Below are 19,483 nucleotides of genomic sequence, written 5' to 3'. Positions count from 1 at the left end.
GTATAAACATATTTTCTGTTTAGGTCTTGGACATCTGCTCCACCTTGGTCCACTCCAGTGATGGATTGGTCTTTCTTGCTAAATTTTACTCTCAGGAAAAAGATAAGTGACAACCACTAAAATTACTCTATCTTCCAAAGTTTCCAAAGTTGTCATGTCTTCGGAAGCACCTCGGAATGATTGTTTTCCCGCATTTCATGTCCCTGTTCGGTGATAATATTGAACTGCTGTATTGAAGTAGACTGTGTGCACTGTAATGGATTTGTACTTATAATTTAATCACAAGTAGACTCCAAGTATCATTAAGGATATTTTAGAATAACTCAAACCTTACACCATCAACAAGTCAATGACTTGAAAGTTAAAAATGTTGATTCTGTGTGTTTGTCAAAAACGGACAAAATATGTGAAAAAACAGAATCCTGTAACATGTTACAATGCTCGTACTAGGCATATCGAAAAGACCATTATTATTAAAACTATGTGTGCCAAAAAACATGTTAGGTCTCTAGATTTCACAGATAGCCTATCTAGAGACCTTTGACTCAGAAATTTAGTATGTGGTTTCTAAAAAATATCAAATAAAATAAAACAGGACAAAGTTTTTACATCGAAGGAACATGCCTACATAATAATGCCAAAAATAACAAACAGTATCCACTGCTTAAGTCATGAAAAGAACCAAGTGCCCCCTGTCTGTCTCTGATGCCTGAGGGGGTATCTCAGTAACTCTGGTAATCCATGCTCATCCAGCAGGATTTAAATTTCCCACAGCACCCAAATGCAGCATCAGATCCAGTTTTTCCAGTCGGCCATTTCCGCATTTTTTTAATCCCAGACCTCAAATTGCACTGGCAGAAAAAACAGACGCGCCCAGCAACACTTGTTATAAAACACTTGTACACTCCTACTTAACGTTGTTTTTTTGTTTTTTTTAAATCTCTCACTGTATTTGCATAACAATAACTACAAGTATTGTGTTACTGACTGTCAGCTGACCTGGGTAAGGATTTTCTCTTCCACACAGAGGCCACTAGATGGCGCCACAGAATAGACAATCGTACAGTACTTTAAAATGGTGCTCTAGTGTGGCTGGACATTGATCTTTTTTTAGTATGTAGTTTTTTTTTGTTTCGCTAATACTTTTGAATGCATACAGGTCTAATGAACCATGGTCCAAAGAACAATAAAAAAAAAAAATTAATATCCTTTCTGTTCATCTCATTCTCGCATTGTTGTGTTTGCCTTAAAACGGGATGCAATCATAATACATTTAACACAATATAGTTAAGACAGCTGAATTGTTACAGAATCCTGACTGCTTTAGGCTAACGTTACATTGCCCAATAGATATAAAAATAGCTTATGTATAGCCTAAAGGAAAGTTGACAAATTTGCGCTTTATATCACAATTACTTGTGTTATTTTCTAAACAGACATAATACCATGCTTTGAGCGACAGGCCGATCTCGATCATAAAGGATTCATGTTTTTAGACAAACCAAAACAATTGCTGATATTACTTGATCTAATATGATAAAGAATCTCAGCCTACTGCAGGAAAGCTTGGAGAATTCCTTTTTTTGATTACCTGTGTTAGATGTTTACATCGGGCTTTGTAGCCTATGTATTTAGTAGTAAGTGTCATACGGTAGCATGCGAATGCAGAAACTCGCGAATTTCTCGTGTAAGCCCATAACTACAATCAAAGCCGTCTCCATCTAGATCCTATCCTCCCACAGAAACACGGACGCAGTCTTCATTGGTGCTTTTGATTCCCGCAGAGCAGTGGAGCTATCGGGTGTCAATCAGAGAGAGAGAGAGACAGAGAGAGAGAGACAGAGAGAGAGAGAGAGAGAGACGCATGTGATGCTGATGCCTGATCCTCACTAAGAGGATGCTATCGATCCGGCTTGCAGATGCTTTCCCCTCCAGTTTGATAAACATGCTGATGCGCACAATTTTTCCTTTCCTGCTCCTCATTGGCTTATTGGATAAGGTAGGTGTTACCAAAACCTTTTAGTTTAATCTTTTTTCTGCTGTATTAAATCTTCCTGGGTCACATAGATTCATGGACGCACAGTTATTGCAGTGATTTAGTTCTTTTCATGTGCGCAGGTAATGTGAGCAGAGAGCGCTGCACGCTGCATGGGAAAGCCGAGTCATCAATGCAGAACTCCTCAGCGCTGTTCGGGATGGTGAGCCACTGTCAGACCCCAACTTTCACAGACTTCACCGGCTTGTCTCTCTCCGTGTACGGCAGCAAGGCGGACATTTGCACGCGCCGTGCTGGGAGCGCTGGTTTCGGAGCTCAGATTTGCCGGAGCCCCCATGATACCCCGGCTCACATGAACTGCGCCAGCCCGAAGAGGCTCATCTCGTCCGAGGAGAAGGCGCATCTGTCAGCCAAAGCTCCGCGCTCGTGCCACCCGCTGCCACCCGTGCAAGGTAAGCCCCGTAGGTCCTGATGTGAGCACGAGCCGTTAAGTTTTAAACTGATACAAAATAATAAACAAAGCTTGTATTGATCTCAGTGGAATCACATTATTAAATATATTTTTAAAACAAACTATTAGGTTAATAAATTCAGTCAAACAGCAGCTGTTTCAGTCAATAAGCAGTTTGAGGTCATTTAAACTCGATAAAAGCCGTCATTGAAATTAACGCTGATTCAATGTAGCTGCACATGAGCAAAACTTTGGTGCAGCTGCGCTGTGTATTTGTGTTGAGAGCCCTGTTTGCAATTGTGGATTTGGTCTGCTAATTAAACCCAGAGCTCTCTTGGATCCAGGGCCAATTCATAAATAAAAGCAGAATCAAAGTCTCTGTTGGATATCGAGGCCATGTGGAGTGATGTACAGTATGTACAATAACTGCCAAGGAAGTGTGCATTTCCTGTGGATGTTGATAAGCTAAGAGAGGGAGATGTTTGCTCATTTAGCTAGTTAAATATGGAAAACTTGGCAAAGTTAGGTTATTATTTTAAAAATATTTCTAAATAGTTTTTTCCTCTAATTACCTCCTCCAATTTCTTGTAAGCTAATTTATAACACTTAAATCTCCTTTAGTGCAAAAAAAACTTTGAGGTGGGCTCATCAGTGAAAGCGAAAAGTTTAAAACAATTACACGGATGAAATGCAAACTGTCATACAGATACCATCCAGGCTGGAAACTGGGCTTCGGGTCTCTGCGCAAGCCTCCATCCTGTTTAGACAGAGTGCTGTTGTGAGAGGGCGGAGGTAATTACAGCCCCCTCCTAAATTATGATTAGACGGAACAGACTTTTATATTAGCAATCATCCTTCCAGCAAGAAGAGGATCAACAGTTTTGATTGTTGTTTCTTTTTGCTAAACACAAACCATATGTGTGCCGAATGTGTCTCAGCACTTGTGAGCTCTCTCAGAGCACAGTTGTGCCCTCAGCCCTCCATCCCCAGCATCCCGGAGCAGAATGAATCGTCTCATTGTCTTTTGCAACGCTTTTGAACTTGAACGCTTCCCGTAAATTGTGGGAATGCAAGATGTGTTATGTGTTTGCGGATTGTGTTGTGCAGATTGTTACTGAAGCAGACACGTACATATCCGTCTGTTTGGTTTCTGGGTCTGTGAGGCAGTTGTGTGATGTTTAATAATTTCAATATCTGCGGCTTTATGAATTCAAATCGTTTTTTGGAGTGCAAATAATTCTTTAAGACATACTGATTCAAAAAGACAGCTTTTATTTTCACATATATTTTACAATAATGTTTAAGTAATGAAAAGTTCAAATGTTGCCATCTTTATAAATATCCCCTGTATTTCAGACATGTGTTGTTTTATAGTCTCTCCTGGTGAGCACTGAGTAGGAAAGTGATCTCAGTACTCATCAGTCTTTTGTATCATGCCTCATTTCAGGCTGATCGTATTACGTACTCCCGTTTAGGGACAGAGCTGGAGTTTAACCTGCATTCTCTATCGTTACTTTAGATTTATACTGAAATTAATCTCCGGACAGACACAGGCTGTGATATTCATCCTGACAGTAGAGGAAGAACTTACCTCACACGGGACATTTCTCCTTTAACATTTGGCGTGTGATTACAAAATATGAACAATTACTCAGTTACGGATGTGATAAAATACAGCAGACCTCTGATTTTTTATCTAATCCTTTGTAGGATTTTTTTTAGAGAGGGAAAATGTAGTGACGTCTGCAATCAGGCCCAAAAATTGATATCTCTGCACTATATTAACACTATTATCATATCAGTAAGTGTGTGTGTGATTCGATTCGTACAAACCATGTACCTTGAATTTAAATATTACTTTAACATTTAGTCAAACGTTTGGGTGTTTCCGTGCCACTTCACCGTTGCCGTGCTATTGCATTTTAAGAAACGTTTGCAGCGTAAATCCAAAAGAATTCTTGAGTATTTGTCTTTACATCAAGCTGAATGAAGCACCGATCACAGGGACTTCTGTCACACCTGGTGTATAGGTTTTGGAAACCATGTGTAATGCTTTTCCTGAGTGGAACAGCGGCCGATCGTCCTGCGAGTCCACTGAGCTATAAATATTGGTGCCCACCAGCAATGAAAATATTTAGCTTTCAAAGAAAAACACTCGACCCCTTTTGAAAAAGAAGATCAGGTTTGAATGAAGTGTGCACTCCAGCATCATTTGATACCCGACTAAAGTTTCTCCCGGCTGGGACGAAGCTGCTCCGTCTGTGGGCCCGTATGAGGAAAATGTTTGAGTTAGAGGAGCCGGAGTCGTTCTCTCAGATAAATGCAGAGCCTGTCTGTGGATTCATTCAGTAGTGGAGTTTGGGATTTAATCATTGTCAGAGCTTTTTACACGTCTATTTTGTTTTGCTTATACAGCACACATCATCAGGACATGTTCTCTATAAACCTGTACATACAATATTTACACATTCAGCATGCACACCTGCATGCAGGCACACAGAAACAGCAGCATCCATGCTAATACAAACAGACACTGTGCCAGCATATGCTGCACACATACATAAACACACATCCACATACCCTCACACATATTCTTTCACTCACTTTTATGGAGAAGTGGCATTGGCACCAATGATGAATTTCCCCTCAGTGACTTAGTTTCCTGTGTTTTCCCCCAGCAGCATTTGTAGACGTCAGCCTGCGGGGCGATAATCTGACTGTTATGAGAAACAACCGACTATTACAGCCCCGCTTTGAGCCTCAGCTGTGTCCAAGGCTTAATGACAGAGCCCAGAAGCTTGTGAATGTTTTTGGTTGAGTTTGCAGAGAGAAAAAACGTTCAGAGCGTTTGGTGAAATTCACTTTTTGTAATCAAACTACGGTATTTGGTTTATTTTTAGTTATTTTTCTTCACAGAGGAAAGAGGAGACGGCAGCTTGCGTGACTTGTATCTTGAAATCAGAATCAGAATCCAGTTTATCGCAGAGTAGGTTTACACATACAAGGAATTTGACTTGGTGTTTAGGTGCAGAACAATAAACACAGAAGTAGAATAAATAGGTAAAAAGCTATTTAACTCCTACTGTCAAAAAATACATTCTTAGAGTTAGATATAAAATATGTACACCAGCTGTAATTAAATAGCTGCACAGGTTTGTGCAAGATCTTCATTCAAATTCTGATATAGGATATTGTAAATAATATTATGGTTGATGATCAAAGGTATGGTGCTCAGCCTAACCTACTAGCTGGTAACCTACTGCTGTTCAGTCTATATAAGGCAGTCCATTTACCGCATTTAATTGTTCCAGTGTCTCCTTTGATTAGTCGTCTATAGAGTCATCTGAGTAAATAGTCAGAATTGTGTCCCATAAATTGTTTTCTTATCTATAATTCTGGGAATATGTTTGGTTTGTTTAGCAGTTTTAAGGGTTTTAAATTTCTTAGATTACTTAAGACTTTGCTTTAAATTTGACTTTGAAATGTGCACATATGATATCACTAATTCCTCTTAGATTTTAGTCATTTGTTTTTCCAGTTTTGACTCACAAGCTAGCTGTCTTTGTGATCCTGTTATATCCATTTTGCTGAATCAGGGGTGTGACAGGCGTCTTAGTCAATGGCTCCAGAGTGTGTGAAGTGGTGTGTGAATAGTGGTGGTTTGCTAAGTAAGGCTAAAGATCATCAGGGGAACATGACTGAGCAGTTGACTGTATTTAACTATATAGGTGTGATTTTTTACAGCAGTTTAAATTAGAGGGCATCATCTTTAACAGAAGCTTTTTTTTGGTCTTCTAAAGTAGACCAAAGCTTTGTGCAGGAAATGAGAGCAGGATAATGACGTCCTCCCACTTGGTGAATCAGTATTGGTAATTCACCATGCTGTCATGGTCTGGTTTGGCAATCTGACTGTGAAATGAACATTTAAGGTCCAGAAAAAAAGAGGAAATCAAAGCACTTTCTCCTCCCACATCTTTACAGCAGAAATTTGAAGAAGAATGTGTAAAGTAAGCCAAAATATCTGACCGCAATAATCTCCTTTAGTAAGAGTTTGAGCTGCTGCCATTGAGTAGAAGGCGAGCCTTTCTGCTTCTGTCTTAAAGATAAAACGTTATAATCACTCCCCTCTTATCCACGAGCAAATATTATTTTTTCCTCGCTGGATTGAGACTCTGACTCGCCGCCTCCTCTGCGGATCTCCTCTCTGAGAAAGTCAACTTGAGCACCAAATTATTGATTTATTTAGCACAGTTGGGATTTGACAGATGAAGTAATGCTGTTAACGTCAGTCAATATGCAGCGAGGCGAAGTTCTAACAGGCAATGTGCTACCAAATGTGCAAGACTGATCGACCCTCAGAGGGAGCTTTTCACCGTCTCTGCTGCTTAAAGCGAGTCAACCTTTCGCTGAACTTGTGGTTCACCTAGCTTTACTGCCGAGGTTTACCAAGAACATTTTTGTACCAGATTGTGAAAAAGTTTTTCATTTTTTCAGCTTTTTTAGTCAACAGGACTACAAACTATTAAACATCCCCTCTCTCTAAACCATGTGGGATCATACACGCTGGCCTGTATGTGTCACTGCAGTGATAGTAACATTCTTTCACAAGTTTTCTCACCAGTCAGTACATTCCCACGAGCCAATGAGATCGCCTCAGCCCACGTCTTTTGAGTCTCGCATGAGCTCAGCACTGAGCTATGGGCAAATGCGAGGGTGCTTCTTGGGAAGGGTGTTACAGGGTGTAATGTTTACAGCATGTTCCATTGATTCATAAAGCGAAGCCCCGGTGATGATTCTGCTGCAGCGGTGTTCCCGTCAACCTCTGTCTGGCTGAGAAGCAGACTAAGGGAATGCTGGGTAATGGAATGAGAGTGCGTCCTGAGTCACAGCCACTAGAGAGGGAGAGTGAGAGAACACCCCGGGTCTGGCATCTGCTCGGCTGAATCACCTCCATCAAAGTTGGCCAGGAATACGCATGACGTGAGGGAAACAGGAGATAAGTGGCAGAGGAAGGGATGAGTGTTGCATCAGCTCGACTGAGGTTGGATTCAAAGAGAGAGAGAGAGGGCAGATTTACGGGAGGTTGTGGCTGTTTTTCACTGGAGTATCTTTTGATTGATCTTCAGAAGTTGCAACATTACCTTGTGCACGTATGGACGGCTGCTAAACGTAGAAGTTGAGCACACATGCTTTCTTTCAGTCAGGTCAAATGTTCTCATTCTTATGTGACCAGTGTGGTATGACTACGGCATCTCTCTGTAACCAAAGGCATTTCAACTTTACTCTGCCAAAGAATCCAAACAGTCACACAGCAAAAATACAATTTGGTTTGAGTACGTGTTGAAATATCTCTGGAATTCCAGAGGAAACGTGCTCCCAGCCCTTAATCAAGACAAAGCTGCAGAGTTGGCGCAGATATGTCATCATAAAAAATGTATTTTTAGCGCAAACTTTGCCTCAAGAAGTGCTCAAGTTTTACACACTGTTTGCTGATGAGGGGAAGAAGCTGCCAGGTCTTGTGATTAAGCCCAAATTTGTTTAACCTTTTAACTCATTGTAGCAAAGATACAGAGACGTTGCTACCTCTCACTAATTCTCTCAGCCTGGACAGACATGCCACAGCTGACCACACGTCTATAGACTCTTTATTACTCATGCATTTTCAGACAGCAGCAGACTCCTCTCGCAGACCTCTCCGCGTATGACTGAGCACACGGGTGGGTTTTTGATTTACATCTCGGCTGTGCCACTTGCTGTTCTTGGCTCGACGCTGCTGTGTTTCATCAAAGAAAAATCTGCTCTGCTCTGACTGTGGCAGTTAAGGCGGCCGTCCGCCGCTGCGCTGCCTCTGCCAGAGCGGGGCCCGAGAGCTGACTGGGTCTTTGCAGCTGTCAGCTGGAGGGAGAGAGAGCGAGAGAGATGTGGCCATTGGGATCAGGGCTAAACAAGCTGCAAGAGCACAGATTGTTTGAGTGTGAAAGGGCAGATCTTAACGTCTGAGTCAATCATCAGGAAGAGTGTGTTACTACTGTATCAGCTGTTTATCCCTTTTTAACTCGGATCAAGATGTGAGTAACATTCAAAAAGCCTTACAGTGTGTATCAGAGCGTTTTAAACTGCTGCAGCAACACTTTTAAATGCTCACATTTTGAGCCTCAGCTTTTTTAAACTGTGTCTGCAATGGCTCTTTTTTTTTATAAGTCATGTTGGCGATTAATCAGCCAGCCAATCAAACATTGGCTTCAACCGACTGGTCAAAAACAAATGTGCAAACATGATGCAAACCGAGGCTGTTTTAATGCCTTCATTAGAGCGGAGGAGAAAGCAGCCAAAAAGCCCGAGTTTTATCCTCTCTCTTGTTCTCTCCCCCGTCTCTGCCAGGAAGCTGCCATGGGGCAGTGCCCAGTCAGCTCACCGCACCATTGGCTGGCAGCGGCCCCAGAGGACTATGAAAGACATTATAAAGTCTAATAGTGCAGTTTATATACTTTATTAGTGCTTGTTAATAGAAGCCCGGCATTCTGGAAGAATTACTTATTCTCTAGTCATGTGCAACGTAATCCAGGCCCTGCGCTGCATTAACTCGCTCACCAGGACTAATAAGTGCACAGAGGAATGAGAGAGAGAGACAAAACACTCTTGCTTGTCCGGGAATGATGTTGGTCGGCATCAATCACAAACTCTGAGCGTGACAACCTGCACGACTCGGATATGTGCGCATTTCGTCTTGGCAGATATAGATCTGTGTTATTGTCCAAAACAGAGAGCCAAGTCTCATCCCAAATAGTCAATATCTGAGAATCCTTCTCACAGTGATATATTTTAAAGCACTGGCAAGCAAATCATTGAGCCGCAATTTATTATAGCTTTTGCATCGCATGATTTCAAAACCTCTAAGGCCCAATAAGAGCCGAGTGATATCATCCCCTTCATCCTATATGTCAGCACAGAGGCAGCACTGCAGCACAGGTGGACGTGTGTTTTATCAAAATTTGTCTTTTTTCGACCTGTGAATCTGGACAGCGCAGAGGAGAGGAAGTGGAGGATTTGGGGGAAGTTCGGCTGCTGCTCCGTTCAGGTTAACGCTCGTAAGTCCAAGTTTGCAGGGAGCTGGGAGCTCGGCCAGGCCGACTCTGGATGTTAATAAAGTTTAGAAGGCTCTACGCCAGCACTGTGATCTGAAATGCTTAGGGTTATTTTTACAGACTTTTTACAGACAATTATATTTGAAAGGGGGCAGGCTGTTTTTCAGCGGGCTAATATCAGAGCGAGGAGATAGAAGATGTGATAAGAAGATGCAATTTCCCATGATGTGACGCTGCAGAGTGAGCTTTTTCATTGTGTGGGAATATCTTTTGTTGTAGGACTGAAAACAAGATAATAGCACTTTTTACTTTGTTTGTTCTGCTTTATCACAGCCACACTCCCTCACACCTGGTAGTTGTCAAAATACAACCACAGACACATGGAGATTGAGTGCCTACAGGGCGCTTTGACAACTTTTTTAACAGGAGAGTGAGCACTGTTGACTCATATTCCCTCTCCATTTTCTCAGCTAATCCAACAACTGTCTATTCATTCTGCCTGTCACATGTCAGCGTCTACCTTTAATCATCTCTGACAACGCGTTGCCCAACAGAAAAGTTGAGGGAATCAAAGATGACACCGGCTCGTACTTGCTGTACTGTTGTTGCTACCTACCAAAGATGTCAGCTTGATTTCACCCTCTGGAGCTGACAACCACAGCTCACAGATGGGTAGTTGTTCTGTCCAGAAGTTTCCACTGCAAACAGCAGAAACATCTGTTATCTTCTGGCTCTTGTAGTATTTATCTGCTTTACATTTTCTACACTTTAAAAGAGAAATGTGCAGCTTTTATTGGCCGTGTTTTCCTGACAATCAGCTCTGTTTTTCTTTGAGTTACTGTTGCTTGTATTAAACGTTGGTCCCCTCCAGTTCCTCCATTTCAAATAGGGTTGATATGGGCGGTGCAATAAGTGTGTTAAATGGATCCATATTACACTGAGTAATAGCCTCAGTATGCACTCTTCATTAACATGCTTAACATTCCCCCTAAGACCCAGAAGTCGGCTTCTACAATACACTGCTTAACACAAACATCATGTTGGACTCTCAGCTTCTCTTATGGGGATTTTTGTTGGCAGTTTTAGTCGTGAGCAGATTTGGACAGTGTGTGTATTTGTGTGTGTGTGTGTGTTTGTGCACATGTTATGGTGAAAGTAGAGGATAGATGAACACATTCATGACCTCGAAGTATGAAAGCCTCAAAAAGTTAATAAAATAAGCACATTCTTTGCCAACTAATTAGAGCAGAGATCCAACAACAAAAAAACACCACTCTGTTGCAACACTGTTCAGCCAATTGGTGCATGTTTCCAATCAAGACACACATCTTTGTTTCTGAAGGTTAGACATTTCAATACTTGGCAAAGAAAGTGCTGAGCCAGTGATATGTTTCAGAGACAATCAGTCACCAAACAGATCTTATGGTCGTTTACAGCCTCTTGAAAATTGGCTTGAAATAGTTAAAGTAATCTCCAAGATTTTCATGTAAATAAATGTCTGTAAAGTCACTATCTATCGCCGAATGAGGTAACACAATGGTGATTGAGCCTATGGCCCACTGATGAAAGCCTTTGCATGCAGTTTATAGTATTATTACGGACTGGGAGTCTGTGACGCGTTTTCCATCAGCCAGCAGTGGTTGGTAGAGAGGGTAGGCGGAGCTAAGCGGCTGCTTTTCCGGTCTCTGCAAGTGTTGCGACTAAACAGTAATCTACTATGGCTGAACAAACAAAGAAACGGTCGATGACTACAGATACAACTTCAAAAAAATCCAAAGAAAAAGAAACAAATTTGACGCTCAGATGAAGGCAAACAGTCTGAAAAGGAAAGCGACCGTCAGCGAGGAAAATCGAGAGTTACAACCGTTACAAAGGGAGCCAACCGTAGACGTCACACATGCAACACTGTCTGGATATCTGTGAAGTGTGCTGCCGCAATTACCGTTTATCGCCACAGGTGCTGCCAAAGAGAACGAAACTTAGATCTTCGAGATTACAACTTCAAATATGAAATAAAAGTCTCATTAAGTATTAATGGAAATCTGAATGATATTTTAAAAATACGTCATATAAAATCAGACGAGGAAACATGAGGACTGTCATCTAAAATAGTTCATTGTAATTGCTTACTAAATGGTGAGTTACAAAATGCTTTGATATGCACATTACTCCTGAATAGTAGTTAGCATACACATACAACACCACTATTAGATTTTAACGCCTCTGTAGCTTTAGCTCTTACTTTATTTAAACAGAACTAATCTCCCTCTGTCGACGCTCAACATCATTGATAATAGATCATTTACAGCCTGCACTAAAGTCTTGCAGCCGTCTTGGTTTAGCTCAGTTGGTAGAGCAGACGCCCCATGTACAGAGGCCACAGTCCTCGACGCACTAATCGCAGGTTCGTCTCCTCGTCCCCCGATCATTTGGTGTGTGTCATCCCCCATTTCTCTCCTCCCCACATTTCCTGTCCCTCTTCAGCTGTCCTATATAATAAAGGCAAAAGGCCAGAAAAATAATCTTGCAGCCAAAAATAGACAACTGCAGCCAACAATCAGCACCTGCAGCTGTAAATAATCTCATGAAGACGGCGCTAATGTGACACCAATTAAAACATAATATCAGAAATGTTTTAAAACTTGAATTAAATTTGGATTGACACATATTTCTAATACTAGATTCTTTAATTACACAGTAAAGTAGAGTACACATGCTTTATATCTTCGTGTGATTTGTGCATCAATGCATCTGCACACATGAGATTGTGTATTGCGTGCATTTGGGTGTATACGAGTAGATGTCTGTTTTATCAATCTATGAAATGTCACCACTTCTTGGACCCTCCAAAGCTTGAGTGGTGTTGGTAGGCAGGTTATATAAAATACCAGTTGAAAGATCTTCGCCTAATGGGAACCAGTGTGTAGCTGTCCTCGCAGTCTTGACATTTACAGCCGTTTCCCCCTGGCTCAGCGTCCAACCTTTACGACGAAGCCAGAACCCATCTAGAGGAGCTTCACTCACCTTAAAAACCAATAAGCTCAGATTCTTGGATCCGCACAGACCGGAGGGGTTCACACGGCTTCAGTAACCAATAAAACCTTCCCGCAGCAGGAAATGTCTCGTATATATCACCAGCAGATTTTTGACAAGAATATTTAGGATGAGTACCTGGCTTTCTCCCCAGTATGTCCTCACCGAAGCTGAGTCACAGATCGAGCAGGCAGATAGAGGAAGTGAGGAAAGGAGAAGAGAGCGTGATTTCTCTCTTCTCTGCTTTCTGTTTATCTAACTTTTGCTCTTAAAAAGTCAGCGCCCAGCACTTGTTGACTGATACCAATAAAAAGCCTAATCAGGCGCTCTCAGCTCGTAGTGACATTGATCTAATAGGCGTGTGTTTGAAAGTTGAAATGAATTAGGCAGCATCAGAGCCGTGACAGCCAGGTGCTGAGCACTTGGCCCAGCGCATCGAAGCATCAGCCAATTGGAAAATGCTTTGCAGAATTTATCTGCAGCCTTCTCCCTTGACAAATTATTTTATTGTTCCCACACAGTTGGTTTTCATTTAGTCTTTTGGCTAATGACGGGCTGAGAGCATGTGGCCTATTGTTATTCCTATATTCAGTGTAGATACTCTGCTCACATCTGATCGCGCACTCTGATGCAAAAGAAACCAACCTAAACGTGACACACAGGAGGTTTGAAAATGTACGCAGATGGTACGCAGATTATGAAACCTTAGTATAACAAGTAAGAGGGACAATCTTGATATGCTTATTTGCTCTAAGTACCTCTGTGGCATGACCTTTCTGACTGTCTGTCAAACTGGCTTCCTGAAGCAACAACTTCTGTACAGTTTCCCCTCAGTGAACCCAAACCCCCCTAAAAAACCTTTAATCACATTACTCAGTGTGTCTCATGTACCCGGACTAGTAGATCTGCTGTGTGAGAGCTGCAGATGGGAGAGATATGGCGAAACCCGCCTCGCGTCCGAGCCCTGCACTCTGCCTGACCCGAGCTCTTTGCATCAGGACTAGGCCGCTAATCTTTAACAAATGCTGCGAGTCTCCATGACCGGGCGCTCTCTGAGATGGCTTAGTCAAAACAGCCCTGCTGCTCCCGAACACAACCTCGGCCTCTAGCTTAATTCAAACGCTGATTGACTAACAAATACCTGCTGCTTGTTCCGCAGCATTACACAGCCCGGTGCGCTCTGCGGCGCCGCATGGACTTTGACAGTGAGTTAGCTGTCCTGTAGGGGAGCACACAGGCCTACTGTGTTACAGGCACAATGATGCAGGACATGTTAAGCGAGCAGAGGCAAGGACAAACGCTGCGCTGAATGGAGAGAGATTTATTGTTTAATCTGTCATAGAGATAGAGTGCTTGTCGTCTGAGTTAAATAGAAGTTTAACTTTGTTACTGCTCTGTGTTCAATCCTGTGGTCTAAAATGGGCTCAAAACAAAGCATAAGAAATATGGTACAACAAATTGACGTGTTTTCTTTTCTCCCTGTTTGCATTTGTTACAGTCAAACTTTGATTTACATTCACAGTGAAGGTAAATCAACAAAATCAGCAAGTACCAATTTATACTGACAACCATGAACCAAACAGCCAAGACTCTGGCTCCCTGGCTTGAATCGAATGATTTTGGATTAAGAAGTTAGCTGGTTTGCTAACAAAGTTGCGTCATCGCAGCGTCGCCCGCCAACTGACTTGACAGTTTAAATCAAAACATTTTTTTCCCAGCTGACAAATCTAGTACAAGTGAGGAGAAAGACTTTAATGGTGTCCTGTTCCTAATCACCTCTGACCTTCATCTCCTCTCCCCTGCCATGTTTCCTAGAAATGCTGTTGCTTTTACTGTTAAGCACGTTGTGTGCGATCACAACAGTAACTCCATCACTTAGCTGATATCACCCTGCTGATATCACCCTGCCTCACCTTGTCATACACAAGGGATGGGACAAAATATCGATACGGTACAATATATGGTCGTCATGATTTGTGCAATACAATTATATTGTGTTAAGTTCGTTAACGAAAATTAATACAAAAAATGTTCGTCAACAACCTTTTTCCATGACGAAGACGAGACTTTGACGAGCTAAAAATAGATCGTTGATAATAAAATCTCTGTATGTTCTGTTTTCGTTAACGAGACGAGAAGGGACTAAAATGTTTCCGTCTGTGATTTTAAATCACTGCGTCACAAATAGGGATAGACCGATTATCGGCCGGGCCGATTATCGGCGCCGATATTCGGCATTTTGACGCATATCGGCATCGGCCTTTTTTTTTTTAAATTTTTTTTATCCAACGGCCGATAAGAGTTCATTTCTTTGCAATTTTTATTTAACTTTGTTTTATTTACTTTATAAAACTTCAGGAAGTTATTAATTTATTTATTTAAATTTTCAGTTAACTTTATAAGAGATGCTGCTGACCCTGGGAACTCCCTGCACTTTTTGTTTGTTTGTTTAATAAACATATGCTTAAAGGCATTTAAACAAAGATAAGTGTTGGAGTTTGTATTATTCAAAGTTTTGACGCCAATATTTTCACTTTTACTTCAAATGAATATCGGCTCCAAATATCGGTTATCGGCCTCCTTGACTACTAAGAATCGGTATCGGCCCTGAAAAAACCATATCGGTCTATCTCTAGTCACAAATCAGACATGGTGATGTATCATTATATTATTGTCTCCCAATAGATCAATAATCGCAGAATTGCTGTATCAGTTACCCTGCGATTCCCACCCCTATCATACACTGTTAATGCTAACATGGGCCGAGCTGCATTTTCTGACCACTTTGGAGTTCAAACAAACAACATGCAGTTGATGCGTCGTGCCAGGCTCTGACATGGAGCTGGACTTTGTACATAAATCACATGGGACAGGAACTCTAGACATGCTGAATTAAGCACTTGTGCTCTCACTTGTCATGTTTGATTTCACCTGAATGTTCTAAATGTGCTTTAAGTAGAGACATTGATGCAGAATATAACGTGTAATTCAGTTTAGCATGTATGCTTTCCACAGTTACTGTAAGTGATGAATAACTCAAGTTTATTTATGAGTCATTTTGATGCATCTGTGGTGCCGTGATTGTCTTGGTAACCGTATATGATTGGACAGAAATGGTAGTGTAGTTCTGGCGTCCAGCAGAAACTGCCAGTATGTTTTTTTTGTTGTTATTATTGCTACATTTTTGAGAACGATTTGATACACTGGAACAATAAATTTTAGCAATAACACAGTCGTTACTGTTTAAAGAATGCTGCTTCTTATGCCAGCTAGAAAAAAATGCAGAAGTCTGACAGTAACTATAAACTGAAGCGATAAATATATAAAAAAGGAGTCTTAGCAAGGATGTATTCGAAGGCTGCAGTTAAAGAAATATTTAACCGCAATTCAACAGAGGTCAACAGGGCTTGTTAGCAACGTCCTTGATAGCTTTGGCTGTAAATGTAAACGCATAATTTACCACAGCGCCCACTTTTACGGGACCAGGCCTGTTATTTGACATGAAAATATGGCCAATCTAAGCCACTGTAAAGATGCCAGTCTTCTACAAGCCTCGAGAGCTCTGAGCCATGAAGGAGTCCAATGAGAGAAGCAAAAGCATCAGTATATGTACACTGCAGCGTGCCAAAGTACACTCATTTAACAGCACAAAAAGACTTGCACTGAGAACCCGCATGTTTACGTTAGGGATGATGTCAAATGGCCTGAATTCATATTTCACATCAGATTTCTCTTTTAAGATGCGTCTCTCAATTTTTACATGCGAGGAAACAAACATTTGCATTTCAAAGTTCTTCAAATAAAAATAAATGAAAAGCACACCTTTTTATGGGTTTGGAGACTATATTGGAAAACAGGTCAGAGGCGAAATGAATATTTTTTATGGTTCGTAAAAGAGCTTCACAATGAATGCCAGGTTATGTGAAAGGCCTGACACATGGCGCAGGCCAGAGTCCTTCGAGGTTCCTTCTTTATTCAGACTTTACACTCTGGGGCCAGGAGCGGCCAAACAACACACCGGGCAGAGAGCAAGACGATGACGAAGAATGACTTCTTTATTTCTGCTCGTTATCGTCTGATTAGGCTGCTCCTCACCACGGACGCATCCAAAAACTCACAAGCTTTATCGCACTCTGCTCGATATATAATAACTGCATGTTCATAATATACAAATGCACAAGGCTAGGATCTATTTTCTCAGTGGAAGCTCACCTGAGAGGATGTTTACAGTCTACAGGTGATAGATGATATATATCCTCTTTTGTTGACAGTACCTGTATGTCCTTCTGCACCTTTATGTGTCACCGTACACTCTATGTAACAAATTTAGTAATTCAATCCTTGTTTATGTACTCGAGTTATTACGATTCAGCTGAAGGTGCTGGGTCTGAGATTCGACCCTGAAATCGCTTCACCCCTGAGACAAACTCTCGCTCGCTTTGGCCGTGACTCACGTGGTGCGGCGACGCAGCGAGAGCAGAAATCATAATAAAAGGGGTCTTATTACAGCCATTAAACAAGAGAAGGAAAACACAGGAGGCCTTTAATGCCTGGACATCTAAAATGCTTACGCAGTGAGAATATATTTGCTCATAAAGCTCTTTGATGGTGGCCCTGTCCGTTCCAACACACGGCGCTGCTGTCTGTGTAAATAGCTATGTATTGACCTCCCACCGCACAAGATTGAATGTGTTTCCATAGGTGTCATTTGGTACCATTTTGGGGTTTTTACAGGCCCCACTGTGCCTTAGTCCCCGCAACCGCGGGGGTGCAGGAGTCATGCCGTCAGAGCTCAAACAGGGGGCTCTTCCTGAGCCTGTAGAGAGACGAGACTAGGAGCTGCAGCCCCCTCCTCTTCCTCCTCTTCCTCCTCTTCCTCCTCTTCCTCCTCACAGCAGTATTAGGGAGCTCTGTTTGATGTGGAGTGATATATAATGTCTGCCGGACTGTCTATCTCAAGTTACCTTGAGTCCATGTTCCTGTCTCTATGTGTGATCTGTGTGTGTGTGTGCCGTTGTGAGGGGGGGTGGTCCTCTCTTTGGTGAATGAGGACTCACCACACAATACGAGAACAGTATTGCCGACTTCCTTAGGTATGCAGGGTTTGAAACTCAACACAGGTTTGCTCAGTGGAAAAACTGGGGCCTTCTCTTATTTACTCTGTGTATCTATGAAAACCCCGATACTGTGGTGCCCTCTGAGTCAATGAGGAGGTCGCTCTCCGACAGGTAGAGGTCAGATTAGCGGCCGTTTGGTGGGAGATGTTGAGAATGAGAACGTGTTCCTTTTCCAGCAGCCAAATGTGGATTTTAACTTTGCTTTTTTAAGATATTATTCGTCTTAAAACAAATAAACATTTTTGTATAAATAAGGTTATTCATTATCCACATCTTCTTAAACCAGCCAAACTAGCAGCATCATCAGATAATGATTGTTACGCAGTTGAACCCTCTCACACATTATGCAATTTCTCTTGTGTGTTGTATTCTGCGTATTGGTTCACATACGCAGAAGTCCCTCTTGTGTGAGCGGATCAGCTTACTTTGTGTGCTGAAATGTCAGGGTTTTTTTTAAACCAGGGACATGAAACAAAACCAATAACGGCAATAATCAAATCAAAATAAAAGCTTCCCCCCCGTGTCTCCGCTGTCAAAGCAAATTGTGGGCTTTTGAAAAACTCATTTTCCTCAAAGAGCTCCATCTTTGAGGTGATTTAACCCCTCATCATCCCGACCGGCTAATATTCAGTGGTGGACGCCGTGGAGAAGCAACGGCCTCAACTTTAACCGGACACTTCAAAAGCCGAAGCAATTACTATGCATGCTTTGAACATATCCTTTCCTCAAAGTAACATTCCTTTATTCTTCCTGTGCTAAAACAACACAAAGCAACAAAGAAGTAGGAAGTGAAATTGGATTCCTCTTTTGGTTTCCCAAACATCTGGTTTGGCCCTTGTTTTAAACAACTAGCATCCCCTCTGAGAATAACAGAAGGTTGTGTTCACTGTGTGTAGGTAAGAAAATAATCATTTTCAAATGTTGCTCCATTCAAATGTGATCTAATTACCGACACTTAAACTCAACCTCTCAGTCGGACCACCGACCATCAAGGGAATTTTCCTCCAGACGTTTTCCTAACTATTCATTTATTTCTCCCCCACTGCTGCCTCGAAACCGTTAAAAATATACAGTAATTGCTGCAAATTGATCACTTGTTTTACAGAAGTCACATAAATCTCCACTCTTGTCAAAGTGTAATCGATGGCAGGAGACGTTGCTGGGCGACAAGAAGAGAGACGATCTGTCAGATGGGCCGCGATGCGTCTGCTACATGGAGATACTCTCATGTTCTGTGGTTGAGTTTGGCCACTGTCATTTCCGAGGAATTTCCTGCCATCTGTGTTCAATCGAATTCTCTCACAGATTGTGGATTGCTTGTAAATATTGGGTGCTGGCTGAAGAGGACTGAAGGAGTACTGTGAGTTTTGTACGAAAGAACGGGGCAGCTGGCACAGGGGTACGCTAGGCTAACAAAGCCTTGTTATAAGAAGCTACAGTGAGACAGTGTTGTATCCAGCTGCTCTGAAAAGGTATTCGATTCATTATGAGAAAAGTATGTGATCTTTTTCACAGACTGTCACTCACTTAGTCACATGGATTTGAGGGTGGCAATCATTGACTGAGCCCTGTGATTGACTGGCGATCAGTCAAGGGTGTACCCAGCCTCTCGCCCAATGACAGCTGGGATAGGCTCCAGCCCTCCCCCCTGACCCTGAACAGGATAAGCGCTATAGATAATGGATGGATGGATGGAATCATGACTGTTTTTCAGTCCACCAACTGGGTCCAAACTATTAGATAAACTATTTGATGGACTGCCATTACATTTAGAGATATCCTCTACCCAGTGGCCGAATGA

General features: G+C 42.0%; 1 protein-coding gene across 1 annotated transcript in view; it reads left to right on the top strand.

The window, feature by feature from the left end:
• The first annotated feature begins 2,195 nt into the window (after positions 1 to 2,195).
• LOC138607968 (zinc finger protein GLIS1) overlaps positions 2,196 to 19,483 on the top strand; it is a 75,723-nt gene continuing 58,435 nt past the window's right edge. Inside the window, exon 1 of the mRNA XM_069680633.1 lies at positions 2,196 to 2,448. Coding sequence (XP_069536734.1) covers positions 2,196 to 2,448 — 253 coding nt within the window. The remainder of the gene's footprint in view (positions 2,449 to 19,483) is intronic.

The sequence above is a fragment of the Semicossyphus pulcher genome, unplaced genomic scaffold, assembly GCF_022749685.1.
Source record: "Semicossyphus pulcher isolate SPU_LCO1_2020_fin unplaced genomic scaffold, fSemPul1.0.p SCAF_4, whole genome shotgun sequence".
Taxonomy (NCBI): Eukaryota; Metazoa; Chordata; class Actinopteri; order Labriformes; family Labridae; genus Semicossyphus; species Semicossyphus pulcher.
Note: the sequence above shows the minus strand (reverse complement) of the source record. Positions and strands in the feature narration are given on the sequence as shown.